The sequence below is a fragment of the Bombina bombina genome, chromosome 1 (assembly GCF_027579735.1).
Source record: "Bombina bombina isolate aBomBom1 chromosome 1, aBomBom1.pri, whole genome shotgun sequence".
Classification (NCBI taxonomy): Eukaryota; Metazoa; Chordata; class Amphibia; order Anura; family Bombinatoridae; genus Bombina; species Bombina bombina.
Window position 1 is genome coordinate 1,220,977,901 of NC_069499.1, and position 20,083 is coordinate 1,220,997,983.

The 20,083-nt window shown below is 39.2% G+C and overlaps 1 protein-coding gene across 1 annotated transcript in view; it reads left to right on the top strand.

Annotated features, from left to right (window-relative positions):
- The window catches only part of PHAF1 (phagosome assembly factor 1), a 149,445-nt gene that overhangs the window by 111,440 nt on the left and 17,922 nt on the right, over nt 1-20,083 (top strand). Inside the window, exons 11-15 of the mRNA XM_053700334.1 lie at nt 2,246-2,329; nt 2,613-2,695; nt 18,686-18,729; nt 18,855-18,898; nt 19,008-19,066. Coding sequence (XP_053556309.1) covers nt 2,246-2,329; nt 2,613-2,695; nt 18,686-18,729; nt 18,855-18,898; nt 19,008-19,066 — 314 coding nt within the window. The remainder of the gene's footprint in view (nt 1-2,245; nt 2,330-2,612; nt 2,696-18,685; nt 18,730-18,854; nt 18,899-19,007; nt 19,067-20,083) is intronic.

Genomic DNA, 20,083 nt, shown 5'->3' on the forward strand with positions numbered 1-20,083 from the left:
CTGCCACAGGTGACCACAGTCTAACCTACCTAACACATGCTCAACTCAGCAAGATTCCACTGGAAATAAAAGGCAACTTTCTTTATAGAGACACGCTAAAGGCTTGGCAGCTAACGCTGCGCCATATGGACCGGACCTATATGTCATCCAGAATGATCCCGCTGAGGCGGAACGCGGACTTCCCCCCGGGGATAGACACCTCTCCCTTTGCGTTATGGGAGGCGGTGGGCCTGCGCTCAGTAGGAGACTCCTTGGAACTGAATACAAAGAGCATTAAATCATTTACCGACCTACAGAATCAATTTCAAATACCCAAAACTCATTTCTATGCCTATTTACAGATGAGGCACTATGTCAATCAACTAATATCCATGGACCCTCACTTTTGGGAATCCCATGCTCTCAACCCCTCCGTGGTCTCCTTTCGGTTAGGCAGATTTACAATCTCAGGTATATACAAATCATTAATTGGGAAGACCGAAACTAAAAATTTAGAGACCCTAGTAAACATATGGAGTAAGGATGTAGATGTAGAAGATTTAACAACCATGATTCAGGGCAGCTTAGAAACAGTACGAAGGGCGACACTGTCTATGACGTTTAGAGAATCTCAGGTCAGAATGTTGCATAGAGACTATCTGACGCCTCGCAGATTGACCAAGTGGCACACTGACATAGCAAATGAATGCAGCAAATGCAGATTGGGAGACCCCGACTTCCTTCACTATTTTTTTAATTGCCCCCGAGTGAGACAGTTCTGGGGCAGGGTGGTCTTCTGGATAAACAACACCCTAGCAGTCAGAACTGATATTGGAATCAAACAAATTTGCTTTCTCGACTGGGAAGAATTAAGGCCCAGGCTGAGGCCGCTACTCACTACAATAATTCTGGTGGCTAGGAAAGTCATTCTGAAAGTATGGACCCTGACAGAGGCTCCATCATTTATAGTGTTCAAACGATGTATACACCATCAGCTAATGGTAGAACAGCTAGACACCAAATTAGACACGAACAGACGACTCAAACATTTTCTGAATAAATGGCGGGAATACATTAGCACGTTGAATATTGATCAGCAAAAGCAGATTCTGAAGCCATTTGCTCAAACTGAGTATATGCTGACTGCTTCACTGAGAGGGGAGTGGGGATTCTTATACCAGTGAGGGGGCGGGGGGCGGTGGAGACCCTTTTTTTTTTTTTTTTTTTTTTTTTTTTTTTTTTTTTTTTTTTTCCTTCTTTCATCCACACCATGTACATTACACTCAGACCTTGCAATAAAACACAATGGCCACTGAGAAGCTGAAGACGAAGAGGTGACTAATTTTTGCACTGTTTTGTTTTGTCTCATTATGTTTATTAAAAATTAAAATGAGGAGAAAAGAAGGGAAAGAAAAAGCTAAAGGCAATGTCATAGCGAGTTATCATTGACGACTGTAAATTATATTGGATCACTACTTTTATATTGTCTGAAATGTATCTTGTATGTTATGTTATCTATTCTCCTCAATAAAAAATATATTTAAAAAAAAAAAAATGGAAAATTCAAGAACAAGGGGTCATGATCTCAAGCTAAAGGGTAGTAGATTCAGGAGTAATTTGAGGAAGCACTTCTTTACAGAAAGAGTGATTGATTTATGGAATAAACTTCCTCAAAAGGTAGTAGTGACAAACACTGTGGGGGACTTTAAAAATGCATGGGACAAGCATAAGGCTATCCTACAAACTAGATAAGTTTATACTGTTAGTTAATATCGGGCAGACTTGCTGGGCCTATGGCTCGCATCTGCCGTCAATATCTATGTTTCATTAGCCTGACTTTGGTCTAATTATATGACACCCCTCTTTACTGCAATTAGCTCTAACGGCAACTTCTACCCCATCATGATTATTCCTAGCTACAATCCCTACCAAAAGTACCCCTAACCATAATCCTTACTTAATATAGGTATCTCACAACAGCAATATTCCCCTTAACATCCAAACACCTCTTGTGGCGCTCTTTTTTGCTGTTGGTCTGGACATAGTCCAGGGTTCCCTCCTATTCTTTAAAGCCTTTCTGATTATTTATAAGATCAAAGAATCAGAAGAGGGTGAGGGCTTAGTTTTTGGCAACACTTTTTATTTGTCCCAGATGCTATATTGACACCTGTAAGTACCCTTTTGATATTCTGTAGACTTCTGTAGTCGGGTTCCTCTATGAAACATTGAAATTTCATTATTTTTTTTTTATACTATACAATTTCAGATGAAAATCCATTCTCCGTCCCCTCACAAGCAAGTTCCTGCCAAGTGCAATGATTATTACTACAACTACTTCACCCTAGGACTGGTAAGTTCAGACATTAAACACACCATCATATCAGTTGTTAGCTAATACATCTGCAAAATCCAACTACGGTATATTATGTGCACGACTACTAATAGAAGCCACAGTGTTTGAAGCAGGGAAACAGCCGCTTTAGCTACTTTCCGGGACCAATTTCTATACAGTTTCTTAGAATTAATCTAGAGCATAGCATCTCTACTACATTTTGGTTTTATGGACGCAAGAGTCTCACAGCTATACAGTACTCCGTAGATACAACCATGTCAACTTTTATTTTTATTTCTAGGATATCCTCTTTGATGCAAATACACACAAGGCCAAGAAGTTTGTTTTGCACACAAATTATCCCGGACATTACAACTTCAATATGTGAGTAGGTGCATTTTTCGTCAGGTTGTATTTTTGCTATTTTTATTGATCCATTGTTTGGATACAACAGTCAATAGCATATTTTATGCTGTGATAAGGGTGTAAAGAATTAGTATTTTACCTCAGGATCTGTTTTCTGTAATATTTTTTTATTAAACCTTTTATTTAGAAATTTTAAAGTAGGACAATAATGCCAGCAAAATAAGCATATTTACATAGGTAATGATAACGTGATCAACTGACATGGGGAGCTATTTGGTCTAGTTCATGTACACTAGCCGTCCTTTGCATGGAAATAAATTACACAACTAGTTATACAATAAATCTGTTGTCCACTGGTTGGAGGATGAAAAACATTAGATCTACATCAAGTCCCATATCTTCTCACAGGGGACCGTCAAATGAAAAAGTTTTCCACCATCCTTAGATTTATTATTCAGTGCAAACAACCAGCATTTCTATAGGGGGGCTTTGTACTATGATTCTGTGGTAGAGATTCTCATCTTCTTGTGGTTTTGCTCACCCAATGTGTTCAGTTATAACCCAGTGATGCATTGCTACTCCTTCAACAATGGATACCAAAAGAGTTAAGCAAAATTGATCATCAAAGTAAATTGGAAAGTTTTTTAAAATCATATGATCTGTCCAAATCATAAAAGAAAACATTTTGGTTAATGAAAGTGAAGGCAGACAGGGCACCCATTTGCCTTACTGTCACATCAGCCTCCTACCACAGTGTGCTGCTGGGACTGTGCTGCCTGTTGTAAGTTATACATCTTTTGTAATGCAATGCTTTTAAATGCAATTGTTTGTGTTTCCAGCCACTTTAAAGTTATATTAAAGTATTTTTTCTATTTTGTTGTGTTAAAGAGTACTATAAAAGGTTGTACAGGTCTTGGTTTTCTCAAAAACTTGTAGGAGTTCTGCTTTTCAACCAATGAGCTTCCACCCAAGGGACCAGTCATGCACTTTTTGAACTTTTGAAATCAAAGTAAACTGCATTAACATAGTTTCTTTTTATGAAAAAATAAAGATCTTTAACTTGTTTAATATAACTTTTTCCCACCCAAGATATGTATGAGTTTAAAGAATATAAGGTAGAGAGTTATAGGGACTTGTACATTATTTGTACAGACAAATGAGACTGAATGTTTTGTTCTATAGTGGTGAAGGCAGTTGAGGAGTGAATTCAAACTTCTAAGGTTTGAGGACTTGCAAATTCTGGAAAAGTTCTGTAAGTTAAAGGTTCAGTTACACAAACATTTTATGTCATTCTTAAAGAGCAGCATCTAAATATGATACTGTGATAGGGAAAAAAACAAAATGGTGGGGTTCTCACCTTCCATGACCACAAATATTTCCTATATTCTATCGGTTAGTCTGTGCCTCAATAATGCAAACACAAATGTTTAAGGGTATCTTGAGATGTAATATGAAAATACATTGTAAAGGATTTATTTTTTTTATTTATATTGTAGGTTAGGTTATCTATAGATTTTGAACGTTCCATTAGACTTTAAATACTGCATGTCTTTCTTATGCTACTAACCGTTATTCTCAGACTAGGACACCAGTAGAACAAAAAGTGCTATCTGTAGGGAGTAGTGGAAGTGTCTGGGCTTGAAATAGAAATAGAAATGTAGTAATTTAGTATTGTGTGTGCCCCAACAGGTATTACTAGAAATCTGCAGAACGGTTATGTTGTAGCACACAATGGTACTTTGGGCTGCTTGCGTTGGGTGGCAGTATTTGCTGACAATTAATGTGGGTTTTCTCAAAGTTTTTAAATTCATCTGCATTTAAATGTAACTCTGTTTCATAGAACCAGAAAGATAGCCCTGTGGTATTCAAAGGGTTGGGGTGCGTTAGAGGTATGTGTTGAAGGTATGAGGATACTAAATATTCCACGGGTAATTGGTAAAACCCATGGAGATTAATACGTTTGGGTGGATCTATTAAGCAAGGTTTGTTCTCACTTTATACCAGTACGCATAAGTTACTCAAGAATTGATTTATTATTAGAAATAGTATTTATTGCTGTGGGTGTTTTAGGAATCAACATGTAAATGTAACACCCCTGACATTGCGTTTATGGCAGAATTTAGCCCCATAGTTTAATACAACACTATGTGAAGCACTTTCCTTCTTAATATGGGAAGAGTCCACAGCTGCATTCCTTACTTGTGGGAAATACTGAATCTGGCCACCCGGAGGAGGCAAAGACACCCCAGCCAAAGTCTTAAATACCTCTCCCACTTCCTCATAACCCAGTCATTCTTTGCCTTTCATCACTGGAGGTTGGCAGAGAAGTGTTAGATTTCAGAGTAGCCTCTTGTGGAGGGTAGTAATCTTCGAGATGGGACTGGAGATTTAAGTAGTCCTGTCAGCCTCTCAGTTAGATCATGGATGAAATTTAGAGTGCGGAGATGCAGGGAGAGTCTTTCTGCGAAACCATCCCGACTCCTATTAACAGCTCCATAAGCAATCAGCGTTGACAAATTTTGTTGCCTGCTTTCTTCACTCAAGTCCATGACAGAAGCAATGCTACTATCTGTCAAACCTGAAGGACTGTGTTACTGTTCCACGGCAAAGATTCTGGTAAGATCGTTTCATTTTGTTATACATGTATGATAACGCAAGAAAACAGGGTCACAGTGTGACTCCTTTTATCTGTATAGAATCAAGGGTTAATATCTCCTGAGGGGATTATTGAACAGTGGGGAATAATCTTATATGTTTATTTGATTTTATGCTGCTTTTATGTGTGAGATGTTATGGGCTCATATGCTGTTATGGAATATACAGGTTTCACTTTCACTTTTAGAACTATGCAGCTTACAAGCTTGGCGCGCTTTCTCTCATAGCAGGGACGGTCCTGCATTGTGCACCATGTGATTCATTCCCTCTTTCCTGACCCGACTATCAGAGAGGAGTCATAAATCTCTTTACTGTCTGGGTCTTAGGAGGTGCTGAATGCCCCAGCCATTGGGGTATAAAGGTGCCGTTTTTTTGAATAAAATAAGATTATTTTATTTCTATAGTTCTCCGGTTATTGCACTAGCGATGGAGGATTCTATTACTTTAGAGGGTACTCCTACTATTCCTAAATAGTAAATCCTGTTTATATTGTAAGGAGAATGAATAAGGGTTCATAGCCCGAAACGTTGCTATTTTTTGGACTTTCACTTTTCAATAAAGTGAGTTATTTTTATGTGCTGTGGGACTTTGCGTTCTTTTATGCAGTTTTGAGGCCTGCAGTGGGTCTCTTGTCTTGAACCTGCATATTATAAAGGGACCGATTCTCTGGATGTATCTACTCTGTAAAATATGATACATTGAAATTGTTGTACTATTTATTGATGCTACTCACATGCCTGTTCTTGTTGTTATTATTGACGAATTTAAAAAAAAATAAAGGGACTGATTGCTGATTCCTATTTTTTGGTTTTGTATATTGTGAGGAGGCCTTAGATCCACCCACTCAATTATGTTCCATATGCCTTGATAATGTGAAAATATCAAACATGTTTGATACCACTGAGCCGTCCACCTCTGAGGAGTTGTCGTCCAGTGAGGTGCCTACCCAGACCGCGTTGTCTGCGACCTTTAATGCTTTACCTCGCCCTGCTAAGCGCAAGCGAAAGGTTGCATATTGCACACCTTCCCAGAGTACATCAGGTAATTTTATTGGATTTAACTGAAAGGGTTATCCAAGGATGAAGTTCTTTCTGAGACTTCAGAGTATGAACATTCTGGGTCTGAGTCTACTGCCTCTAAACCTCTAGCTGCGGAGGATCCAGACTTTAGTTTTAGGAATTTGTGCTTTCTTCTAAAGGAAGTTTTTGGTGAATTCAGAGGTTCCAGAGGCCAAATTGCCTGATGAACCTTTTATTTCTTATTTCTTATTTTTATTCTTTATTTACCTTATCCTTCCATGCTCCTGTTAGATGGCAAACATTATTAAGAATGAATGGGACAGGATTGGATTCCTTTTTCCCCTCTTCTCCCTTTTAACAAATTGTTCCCAGTCCTGGGAGTTGTGAGGTTCCGTCCCTAAAAAGGATGGCGCTATCTTCACCCTTGCTAAACGTACTACTATCCTGCTTGAGGATAGCGCTTCGTTTAAATAGCCCATGGTAAAAAGATGGAAACTCTGTTAAGAAAAATGTTTCAACATACAGATATTTGTTTCAGCCGGCGGCGGCTGTTGCCGCAGTACTACCTTCTGGTGTGACTCCTTATAGGATTTGATCGGGGTGGAGGGTGCCCTCGACGTTACTCAGGAAAGATTTACGGCCTTGAGTGTTGCTAATTCTTTTACCTGTGATGCTATTAGGCAGATTATTCGTCTGAATGCTAAGGCTTCAACTTTTTCTGTTCAGGCCCGTCATGGTCACAAGGGGCAAGGGTGCCCTCCTACCGCAAGACAATATGAACTAGTTTAAGGGACAATTTTCAAGGTCAAGGTTTGCGTTGCTGGACCAGCACTTTCAGTTTATTGCACTTCCGTTTGGTCTAGCTATGGCTCCAATAAATTTTTCAAAGAGTGGACCATTCGGAATCTCTCTTCTGTCTTCTTCGATCCCATGGATGGAAGATAAATTTAGAGAGAGTTCTCTTGTATCAGTACGAGGATAGAATTCACAGGTACTATAATAGACTCCATAGACTTGAGTATATTTCTAAAAGACCAGATACGTTGCAAGCTAGCTTCAACACGTCTTGCCCTCCAGACCTCCTTAAAGGGACAGTATACACTCATTTTCATATAACTGCATGCAATAGACACTACTATAAAGAATAATATGCACAGATACTGAAATAAAAATCCAGTATAAAACTGTTTAAAAACTTACTTAGAAGCTGTCAGTTTGGCTCTGTTGAAAAGGTAGCTGGAAAGCCCACTGTAAGTGGCAAATAAGACACTCCCCCCCTCCCCCTTCTTTTGCATATGAAAAGGCCCTCTACACAAACAGGAGCAAGCTGGAGTAGGTAGTCGAGCGTATTCACATAAAACTTTGGGGCTTGGTTAGGAGTCTGAAAATCAGAGCAATGTTATTTAAAAATAAGCAAAACTATACATTAATTTAAAAAAAAAACTTTATGGGCTATATAAATAGATTATCTACAAAACATTTATGCAAAGAAAAAATGAGTGTATAATGTCCCTTTAAGGCCATCTGTGGCTTGGTGTATGGAGGTGATTGGTCTCAGGGTGTCCAGCATGGTCATCATTTCCTTTGCCAGGTTTCACCTCAGACTGTTGCAACTGTGCATGCTGAAGTAGTGTAATGGCGATTATTCGGATCTGTCTCAACAGATTTCTCTGGACAACTGATCAAGAGAATCACTCTCTGGGTGGTTTTGTCCAGATCACTTATCCCGAGGGACGTCCGGCTCAAGGCCATCCTGAGTGATTGTGACTACAGTTGCGAGTCTGTCAGCATGGGGAGCTGTTTAGGGGTGCCAGGAAGGCACAGGGCCTATAGACTCAGGAGGAAAAGCTCCCTCCCAATCATCTCATTTTGGATCTTCAGGCAATATACAATGCTCTGAAGACTTGGCCTCTGCTGGGTTCGTCCAAGTTTATCAGATTCCAATCAGACAATATAACCTCGGTGGCTTACATCAACCATCAGGGGGGAACGAGAAACTCCCTAGCTATGAGGGATGTATATCGGATTCTGGAGTGGGGGAGACCCACCTTTGTTCGCTGTCAGCGATCCACATTCTGGGTGTGGACAACTGGGAAGCGGATTTTCTCAGCAGAAATCCTTTCATCCGGGGAAATGGTCTCTCCATCCCGAGTGTTTGTGGAGATTTGCAAGAGGAAGATCTTATGACGTCTCAATACCAACCTATCCAGATATGGGTCGAGCTACAGGGATCCTCAGGCGGAGCTAACAGATGCATTATCAGTGCCTTGGAGGTTCAGTCTAATTTATCTTTCTCTTGTAAGGTGTATCCAGTCCACGGATCATCCATTACTTGTGGGATATTCTCATTTCCAACAGGAAGTTGCAAGAGGACACCCACAGCAGAGCTGTCTATATAGCTCCTCCCCTAACTGTCATTCTCTTGCAACTCTCAACAAGCATGGAGGTAGTAAGAGAGAAAGTGGTGAAATGTAGCTGTTATTTTGCTTCAATCAAAAGTTTATTATTTTTAAATGGTACTGGAGTTGTACTATTTTATTCCAGGCAGAAAAATAGAAGAATCTGCCTGTGATTTCTATGATCTTAGCAGGTTGTAACTAAGATCCATTGCTGTTCTCACACATGACTGAAGAGAGAGATAACTTCAGCGGGGGAATGGCGTGCAGGTTATCCTGCTATGAGGTATGTGCAGTTAAGATTTTTTCTAGAAGATGTCAAATGCTAGAAAATGCTGCTGATACCAAATTTATGTAAGGTAAGCCTGAATACAGTGATTTAATAGCGACTGGTATCATGCTTACTTTCTGAGGTAATACTCTTTTATATTTACAATATAAAACGTTTGCCGGCATGTTTAAACGTTTTTATATATACTTTGGTGATAAAACTTTATTGGGGCTTATTTTTTTCCACATGGCTGGCTTAAATTTGCCTAGAAACAGTTTCCTGAGGCCTTCCACTGTGTTACTATGAGTGGGAGGGGCCTAATTTAGTGCTTTTTTGCGCACTAACTTTTACAGACTGAGACATCCAGCTTCCTCCATGAGTCCCCTGAATGCTATAGGACATCTCTAGAGGGCTCTTAGGCTTTTCAAATTCGTTTGTTGGGGAAGGTAGGCCCACAGCAAGGCTGTGGCAGTTTGGTGTGACTGTTAAAAAAACGTCTATATAGTTTTTTTGATCCGTTTTTTGAACTAAGGGGTTAATCATCCATTTGCAAGTGGGTGCAATGCTTTGTTAGCTTATTATACACACTGTAAAAAATTTGTTTGATTTACTGCCTTTTTTCACTGTTTTTCAAATTCTGACAACATTTGTTTCTCTTAAAGGCACAGTACCGTTTCTTATATTTGCTTGTTAACTTGATTTAAAGTGTTTTCCAAGCTTGCTAGTCTCATTGCTAGTCTGTACAAACATGTCTGACATAGAGGAAACTCCTTGTTCATTATGTTTAAAAGCCATGGTGGAACCCCCTCTTAGAATGTGTACCAAATGTACTGATTTCACTTTAAGCAATAAAGATCATGTTCTGTCTTTAAAAAATTTATCACCAGAGGAATCTGACGAGGGGGAAGTTATGCCGACTAACTCTCCCCACGTGTCAGATCCTTTGACTCCCGCTCAAGGGACTCGCGCTCAAATGGCGCCAAGTACATCTAGGGCGCCCATAGCGTTTACTTTACAAGACATGGCGGCAGTCATGGATAATACACTGTCAGCGGTATTAGCCAGACTACCTGAATTTAGAGGAAAGCGAGATAGCTCTGGAGTTAGACGAAATACAGAGCATACTGACGCTTTAAGAGCTATGTCTGATACTGCCTCACAATATGCAGAAGCTGAAGAAGGAGAGCTTCTTTCTGTGGGTAATGTTTCTGACTCAGGGAAGATGATGCAACCTGATTCTGATATCTCTACATTTAAATTTAAGCTTGAACACCTCCGCGTGTTACTCAGGGAGGTTTTAGCTGCTTTGAATGACTGTGATACAATTGCAGTGCCAGAGAAACTGTGTAGACTGGATAAATACTATGCAGTGCCGGTGTGCACTGATGTTTTTCCAATACCTAAAAGGTTTACAGAAATTATTACTAAGGAATGGGATAGACCAGGTGTGCCGTTCTCTCCCCCTCCTATTTTTAGAAAAATGTTTCCAATAGACGCCACCACACTTGTCTTATGGCAGACAGTTCCTAAGGTGGAGGGAGCAGTTTCTACTCTAGCAAAGCGTACTACTATCCCTGCCAAGGACAGTTGTGCTTTCTTAGATCCAATGGATAAAAAGTTAGAGGGTTACCTTAAGAAAATGTTTATTCAACAAGGTTTTATCCTACAGCCCCTTGCATGCATTGCTCCTGTCACTGCTGCTGCGGCGTTCTGGTTTGAATCTCTGGAAGAGGCTTTACAGGTAGCGACTCCATTGGATGACATACTTGACAAGCTTAGAGCACTTAAGCTAGCCAATTCTTTTGTTTCTGATGCCATTGTTCACTTGACTAAACTAACGGCTAAGAATTCTGGTTTTGCTATCCAGGCGCGCAGAGTGCTATGGCTTAAATCATGGTCAGCTGACGTTACTTCTAAGTCTAAGCTGCTTAACATTCCCTTCAAAGTGCAGACCCTATTCGGGCCTGGTTTGAAGGAGATTATTGCTGATATCACTGGAGGAAAAGGTCATGCCCTTCCTCAGGATAGGTCCAAATCAAGGGCCAAACAGTCTAATTTACGTGCCTTTCGAAACTTCAAGGCAAGTGCGGCATCAACTTCCTCTAATGCAAATCAAGAGGGAACTTTTGCTCAGTCCAAGACGGTCTGGAGACCTAACCAGACCTGGAACAAAGGTAAGCAGGCCAAAAAGCCTACTGCTGCCTCTAAGACAGCATGAAGGAACAGCCCCCGATCCGGTAACGGATCTAGTAGGGGGCAGACTTTTGCTCTTCGCCCAGGCATGGGCAAGAGATGTCCAGGATCCCTGGGCGTTGGAAATTATATCCCAGGGATATCTTCTGGACTTCAAGGCTTCCCCCCCAAAAGGGAGATTTCACCTTTCACAATTATCTGCAAACCGGATAAAGAGAGAAGCATTCTTACACTGTGTACAAGACCTCCTAGTTATGGGAGTGATCCATCCAGTTCCAAAGGAGGAACAGGGACAGGGATTTTACTCAAATCTGTTTGTGGTTCCCCAAAAAGAGGGAACCTTCAGACCAATTTTGGATCTAAAGATCTTAAACAAATTCCTCAGAGTTCCATCATTCAAGATGGAGACTATTCGTACCATCCTACCTATGATCCAGAAGGGTCAATACATGACTACAGTGGATTTAAAGGATGCTTATCTTCACATTCCGATACACAAAGATCATCATCGGTTTCTCAGGTTTGCCTTTCTAGACAGGCATTACCAGTTTGTAGCTCTTCCCTTTGGGTTAGCTACAGCCCCAAGAATTTTTACGAAAGTTCTGGGGTCGCTTCTGGCGATTCTAAGACACGGGGCATAGCAGTGGCCCGTTATTTAGACGACATCCTGATTCAGGCGTCAAACTTCCAAATTGCCAAGTCTCATACGGACATAGTGTTGGCATTTCTGAGGTCGCATGGGTGGAAGGTGAATGAGAAAAAGAGTTCTATATCCCCCCTCACAAGAGTTTCCTTCCTAGGGACTCTGATAGATTCTGTAGAAATGAAAATTTACCTGACGGAGTCCAGGTTATTAAAACTTCTAAATTCCTGCCGTGTTCTTTATTCCATTCCTCGCCCTTCGGTGGCTCAGTGCATGGAAGTAATCGACTTAATGGTAGCAGCAATGGACATAGTGCGGTTTGCACGCCTACATCTCAGACCGCTGCAACTCTGCATGCTCAGTCAGTGGAATGGGGATTACACAGATTTGTCCCCTCTACTAAATCTGAATCAAGAGACCAGGGATTCTCTTCTCTGGTGACTATCTCGGGTCCATCTGTCCAAAGTTATGACCTTTCGCAGGCCAGATTGGACAATTGTAACGACAAATGCTAGCCTTCTAGGTTGGGGTGCAGTCTGGAAATCCCTGAAGGCTCAGGGATCGTGGACTCAGGTGGAGTCACTCCTTCCAATAAATATTCTGGAACTGAGAGCGATATTCAATGCTCTTCAGGCTTGGCCTCAGTTAGCAACTCTGAGGTTCATCAGATTTCAGTCGGACAACATCACGACTGTGGCTTACATCAACCATCAAGGGGGAACAAGGAGTTCCCTAGCGATGTTAGAAGTCTCAAAGATAATTCACTGGGCAGAGTTTCACTCTTGCCACCTATCAGCTATCCATATCCCAGGTGTAGAGAACTGGGAGGCGGATTTTCTAAGTCGACAGACTTTTCCGGGAGAGTGGGAGCTCCATCTGGAGGTGTTTGCTTATGCGTTTCCACCGTTTCCTTTGCTCCCTCGTCTGATTGCCAAGATCAAGCAGGAGAGAGCATCAGTGATCTTGATAGCGCCTGCGTGGCCACGCAGGACCTGGTATGCAGATCTAGTGGACATGTCATCCTTTCCACCTTGGACTCTGCCGTTAAGACAAGACCTTCTAATACAAGGTCCTTTCAATCATCCAAATCTAATTTCTCTGAGACTGACTGCCTGGAGATTGAACGCTTGATGTTATCAAAGCGTGGCTTCTCCGAGTCAATCATTGATACCTTAATACAGGCACGAAAGCCTGTCACCAGGAAAACTTACCATAAAATATGGCGTAAATATCTTTATTGGTGTAAATCCAAGGGTTACTCATGGAGTAAGGTCAGGATTCCCAGGATATTAACCTTTCTCCAAGAAGGTTTGGAAAAAGGATTGTCAGCTAGTTCCTTAAAGGGACAGATTTCTGCCCTGTCTATTCTTTTGCACAAGCGTCTGGCAGATGTTCCAGACGTTCAGGCATTTTGTCAGGCTTTAGTTAGAATCAAGCCTGTGTTTAAACATGTTGCTCCGCCATGGAGCTTAAATCTGCTTCTTAAGGTTCTTCAAGGAGTTCCATTTGAACCTCTTCATTCCATAGATATCAAACTTTTATCTTGGAAAGTTCTGTTTTTGGTAGCTATTTCCTCGGCTCGTAGAGTCTCCGAGTTATCTGCTTTACAATGTGATTCTCCTTATCTGATCTTCCATGCGGATAAGGTAGTCCTGCGTACCAAACCTGGGTTTTTACCTAAGATGGTATCTAATAAGAATATCAATCAAGAGATTGTTGTTCCATCTTTGTGTCCTAATCCTTCTTCAAAGAAGGAACGTCTATTACACAATCTGGACGTGGTTCGTGCTTTAAAGTTTTACTTACATATTAAGAAAAAGAAAACATAAATTATGCTTACCAGATAATTTCCTTTCCACCTGTATGAGGAGAGTCCACAGCTCCCGCTGTGTTCTCCGATGGGCGGCCCTAAATTTATTTATTTTTCTTCTGGCACCTTTTTCACCCTGATATTTCTCCTACTGTTCCTTGTTCCCTCAGCAGAATGACTGGGGTTATGAGAAAGTGGGGAAGGTATTTAAGCCTTTGGCTGGGGTGTCTTTGTCTCCTCCTGGTGGCCAGGTTCAGCATTTCCCACAAGTAAGGAATGCAGCTGTGGACTGTTACCATACAGAAAGAAAGGAAATTATCTGGTAAGCATAATTTTATGTTTTTTTTTTGTTTGTTTTTTCAACCCTAGGAAAAAATATGCTGCTTTTTTGGGTACATTTGTTTTGTAAGCAGGTTGGCATTACATGTTTCCAGTACTGACATGGTCTATAAAATTATAGGCTCAAATTACTTAAAACCCTGAAGTCTAATTTTCATAATACAGAGTCAGAAAGTAAATACTGGTAAAGAATAATTGCATTAAAAAATGACAGAAAAGTCAACATTTTTCTCTCATGATTCAGATTGAACATTCGATTTTAATCCACTTTCCAATTAAATTCTATTATCCTTTTTTGAAAAGCATACTGCTGATTGGACCTGCACATGTATGCCTTTTGTCACTGGTTCACCTGATGTGTTCAGCTAGTTGCCAGTAGTGCATTGTTGCTCTTTCAATAAAGGACACCAAGAGAATGAAGCAAATTTGACAATAGCAGTAAACTAGAAAGTTAATTGTATGTTTAATTTGAACCAGGAAAAAAACATTTTGGATTTCATGTTCTTTTAATTATGTTGATATATATATATATATCATTTTTTTTTTGTATTATTTGTGCAATGAACTATACAACTGTTGATGAAGTGTAAAATATTTTTAATAGTTTCTGTATATCGTACAGATGTTTAATTAAGAAACAGAAAACAATACAATAGTTAACATTAAGTAACCATAGCAGCTTAAACTTACATAAGAAAGCCAGACCATAGACTTGTTCTTTGCTGACAAAGCTGTTTAGAGTATTCAATTAGGGGACCAAATATATAAAACTGTGAGAAAGTCCTGTACCTACTTATACAATAAACAGTCAAGGTTAACATATCTTGCGTACTGGAACCCCTCACACCCCCCAAAACAAAAGGGAAGAGGAGATAAAGACACAAGGTCCTAAAGTATGGAGAGAAGTCTGATAAAAAGAGTGAGAGAGAAAAGGGAAAATGAAAAGGAGAGAGGAATAAAAAAATAAAGAAATAAAATGAGAAGAAAAGAGGGAAAATAGAGAGACAGAGTAGGGTTGGAGGGACACATATATCACAGAGCTCTAGAAGAAGTAGAGTCCATCAGAGTATTGGGTTCGGGAGAGAAAAGTATTGTCTTCCAGTAGAATTTAATATTGTAAAAGAAAGCCAGTTGTTGTTGTTTTTTTTTTTTACGTTTTAAAGAAATTATATTCTTAGAGGGACAGAAGTTCTGTTGTTTTGTCTCTCCATTCTCTTAGGAATGGGATATTCAAGGATTTCCATTTATGAGCTATTAACAGTTTAGCACTATTGACCTCAGTTCTAAATAGATTTATCCTTATAATGCATGAGCTTTTTTTGTGGGGGGCAGTTGAAAAGCACAATTATTTGAGTCAGAGAAAGATGGGGCCCTAATAATGATTGGAAGGTTTGCCCTAATAATATCCAATAGGTTGATCTCACCGGGCATTGTTACCATATGTGAGAGAGATTACCTATGGCTCCACATCCAGTGGGAATTGGAAAAGTAGGATTTCCTAGCATGCATGATTTTTTGCCATTATTTGTCCTCTCGATTTTTACTCAATTCAGCGTGCCATTGGTTGGTAAACTGTGCAAGTGAGCGTAAAGTGTTTTAGTCTCGAATCCGCCTGGAGATAGCTAATGTTCCCCTGGACAAATGATCCTAGAATCATAGTTGCTCGAAAGTTGGGTCACAAAATTTTTTTTTTATAGGGTGATGTCTGCAGTGCTGAAGTTGAGCACATTTTAACCAGGGTAGAAAGTGTCCATTTGCAATTTTATGCTAATCTAATCTAGGTTTCAGTTAACCTCCCTCTACTAAAGCATGAACAGAAACTTTCTCCAATATCCTCATATGTTCCCACCTTTTAAAAATTATTCTGCCACACATTTTGTGCATTATAAGATGCATGAGAGAGCGATGAATAGGCTGAGGATATACCCAATTATTCTCTTAACTGGGCATCCCATGTTTTAAAAATATGATTTACAGCGGGGAGTCTTGGTATCTGGGGTCTAGCAGTCTGAGGCATCCAACATAACATGCACACCCTTGGTCCTTACAAGATATTATAATCTATGGTGACCCAGGCTTTGTCTAACCCCTTTCCATGCCAGTGGAAAATGCGTTGTAGCACTATAGCATGATACTAGTATTTGATAATGTATGGAACCCCCAACCTACTAGCGCACAGTGGTCTATAAAGAGATGCTTTGTTTATCCTTTGTTTAACTCTTCCAAAAATAAAAGCATTAATATAGGTTTACACTTGTTGAAGAAAAATGGAGGGTAATGCAATAGGTATACTTTACACCACATAAAGGTTTTTCAGTAAAATTGTCATTTTAATAGTTTGGATATGCCCCACGTTGAAATCTGTTTATTTTGCCATTTATGGAACTCTGAATGGATATTTTTCAGCAAGGGTTAGTAGTTTAGATCGAAAATTGTAGAATATTGTGGCGTGAGCATAATACTTAAGTACTTTATCACTGAAGACTTCAGGGTATAGGGGCATACTGATGAATTGTTGAAGCTCTCCTTCAGGTAGGTTAACATTTCTGAATTTTGGCAGTTGATTAAAAAAAGCAAAAAGACAAAAAACGGCCACGTTCTGCAAATTCTTGCATCATCATGTTGATATTTTTGTACCTGAAAATCTGTTAATATGTACATTTAAACTAATAAAGTGGTATCAGTAAATCATTTCCTGTTAATACTCACTGGCTCATAGGCCCAGAGGCAGAACTTTTCTTCACTTTCTGCAATGAGATTTTTTTAGTAAAAAAATTTCTGCAGGTCATTTTTAAATAAAATTTAATTTTAAGTTAGGCAGTTAAATTAAGGCACCAGTTCAATTGCAATGTGTTGGTTAACTGAAGAATAAAGCCATTTTTTAACAATTTATAATATAATGCAGTAGTTGAAAATTAAATTGCAAATTGCTGTATACAAAAAAGAAATTGTAAAATGTCTGTTGAATAAATTTGTTTCCTTTTCTCTTGGTCTAACATAGAAACGTAGTAATAAAAAAAAGATTCAATTTTCATACAGACGGACGTCTTACATTCAGAACAAACAGCTTTGCTGACTGGGAAAAGATAGGGGGCAGGTTTGGAAAAATCTCTTAGAGCAATTGAACAATAAATGCACTGCTGCTTTGCAGTGCTACTGCATATTAGACTGTTCACTTCAAACAGCAGTTAGCTCTGGATGCACTGTGATAAGGAAAACTTACACAGTGCAACCAGAGCACAGCTATGTTTAAAGAGAACTGTCTAATGTGGAGCAGCTCTAAAGAGTTAAAGTGCTAAAAGTTTCTGCATGTGTCCTGTTCTTTCTGCAGACATGCTGCATTTTCTGCGATGACATCTCACATCACTGTATGTTCTGCCTTGTGGCTCATAGGTTCAGCTGTTTGGCAATCAGCTAATGAGAATTAGCAGTGTGTGTTTATCGACCAATAAGTGTTAGCAGTGTGTGACTGTGAGCCAATGAGCGTTTATTAGGAAGTATTTATCGCCCATTGACCATTGGAAGAAAGTGCACAACTAGAATACTTTATTAGACAAAATAAAATGTAAATGCTACATGACAAAATGTCAGGATGATAAGATTTATGCTAGGAGACATGGTATTCATACAGTATTTTTACATATCTGAGACAGAATATCCTAAAGAGCCTTAACTGGTGTCTGACAGCTGTGTAAGTAAACATGACTAAACTGAATATGGATCATTTTTCAGTCATTTAAAGTATACCAATTGCATAGTGTAATTTGTGTCTGTATTTTTTAAAGGGTCATTAAACACAATATTTTTCTTTCGGGATTCACATAGAGCATGCAATTTTAAACAATTTTCTGATTTACTTCTATTATCAAATTTTGTTCTTTCACTTGGTATCTTTTGTGGAAAATCAGGGGCATATGTTCTGGAGCACACTATATGGTAGCAGTTTTGCAAGAATGTTACTGATGTGCAAAAGCACTAGATGGCAACACAATTTCCTGCCATCTAGTGCTCCAGACACCTACACTTGGTACCTATTCAACAAAGAAAATTAAACTTTTTTTGGGTTTCATATCCCTTTAATCCTTAAAATGGCCTTATTCACATCCCTGACATTGTTCAGGAAGAAGCAGATATGTCTGATGGATAGGAGACGAAAAAAGATTAATCTGGCTCTAAGGCAAAGCTTTTTAAGTAGCTAAATGAGGTGTGAGGCTTATTGTCCTGCCAGCAATATGTTTTTGTTTTATAAAGTACCGGCCTTAAAGGGACAGTCAAGTCCAAAAAAAAATGTTCATGATTCAGATAGGGCATGCAATTTTAAACAATTTGATTTCTAAACCGTTGAAAACCGCCCCTTAGCTTAGAGCATTTTGAAAGTTTTTTACAGTTAGACAGTACTAGTTCATGTGTGTCATATAGATAACATTGTGCTCACTCCCGTGGAGTTATTTAGGAGTTTGCACTGATTGCCTAAACTGCATGTCTGTCAAAAGCACGGAGATAAGGGGGCAGTCTGCAGAGGCTTAGATACAAGGTAATCACAGAGGTAGAACGTATATTAATATAACAGTGTTGGTTATGCAAAACTGGGGAATGGGTAATAAAGGGATTATCTATCTTTTTAAACAATAACAATTCTGGTGTATACCGGCCCTTTAAATATCTTCATTATATCTTTACAGTTACCATCGTTGTGAATTCCGGATTCCCATAACAGTAAAGCGAGGTAAGCTCTATTAAAAACATAAATGCACTCCTTCATGATCACTTCTGAGTTTTTTACACCACCGCTTTTTAGGGGTTGCATACATTACGTTGTTGATAACATCCACATTCTGTGTCTTCATATAGATAAAGCAGATACACACACAGAAATTTGCACAACGTACAGTAAGGTAAGATGATCTTAAAGAATATTCTAAAATCTAGGAAAGGGATATATATTATGTTGCTGCTGGGTGTGACTGCTCATTTCTCTTTACTTTCTCTTTCTTATTATTATAGTGGGACAGTATTCAGGAGCTACTGGGACATCCCATGGAGAAGCCAGTTGTGCTTCACAGGTAAAAAGGATTCAGTGTAGGCCTTGAAGCCCTAGGACATCTTTCAGTATTTAAAGTGACATGCATCTCCCTTTAAACGGAATCTATCTTTATGTAACATTTGGTGGTTTTATTCAAGAAGATGTGTATGATGATTTTGAACATGATGTGGGCAATCTATGCCAGGATATTTGTTTCTCATTTCTGTATAGTATGTGGTTATATATGTGATGGTGCCATTTGAATAATGATCTGGAGGATACTGCTCTGTGTATTTCATAAGGAGGGCTCCCAACGATAAGACGCACATCTTTGTATACATTTTAAATGTGAGCTATCTCCAAACCATGGTTCTATGAATCCCATAAGGTAGCACGTGAACCTAACACAGTGCAGAATATAACCCATATGGTTATACAGAGGACATTCTGTGTCCCATACATAACATGGAGTTTTAGCTGAAGCAAACAAAAAAGTGTCACAAAACACATCAAAAGTGCATGACAAAATACAGTTCCACTCATAACGCCATCTAATTAAAATTATTAAAAATTAAAATATTGCACAAAAAATGTATAAAGGCTCAAAGATATGAGAATAAAAAGGCAGGCAAAGGGCTTTAACATAGTGATACATGCACATTCATGTCTAAAGATGTATAAGTATTAAAAAAATTATATATATATATATATATACATCCAATTACCAGATCCTTCCCACTTGTAGGGCATCCGCCTGGGTGCAAACTTGAATAAAATACAGCAGCCAAAGAAAGATACACTCACAGTCCTGTGAGTGCATCTTTCTTTGGCTGATATATATATATATATATATATATATATATATATATATATATATATATATATATATATAATGTACAGATAAGTCCAAGGAAGAAAGCACTCTGAGCCACCGAAGAAAAAATCAAAAACAGAATTTATGCTTACCTGATAAATTTCTTTCTCCAACGGTGTTACCGGTCCACGGCGTCATCCTTACTTGTGGGATATTCTCTTCCCCAACAGGAAATGGCAAAGA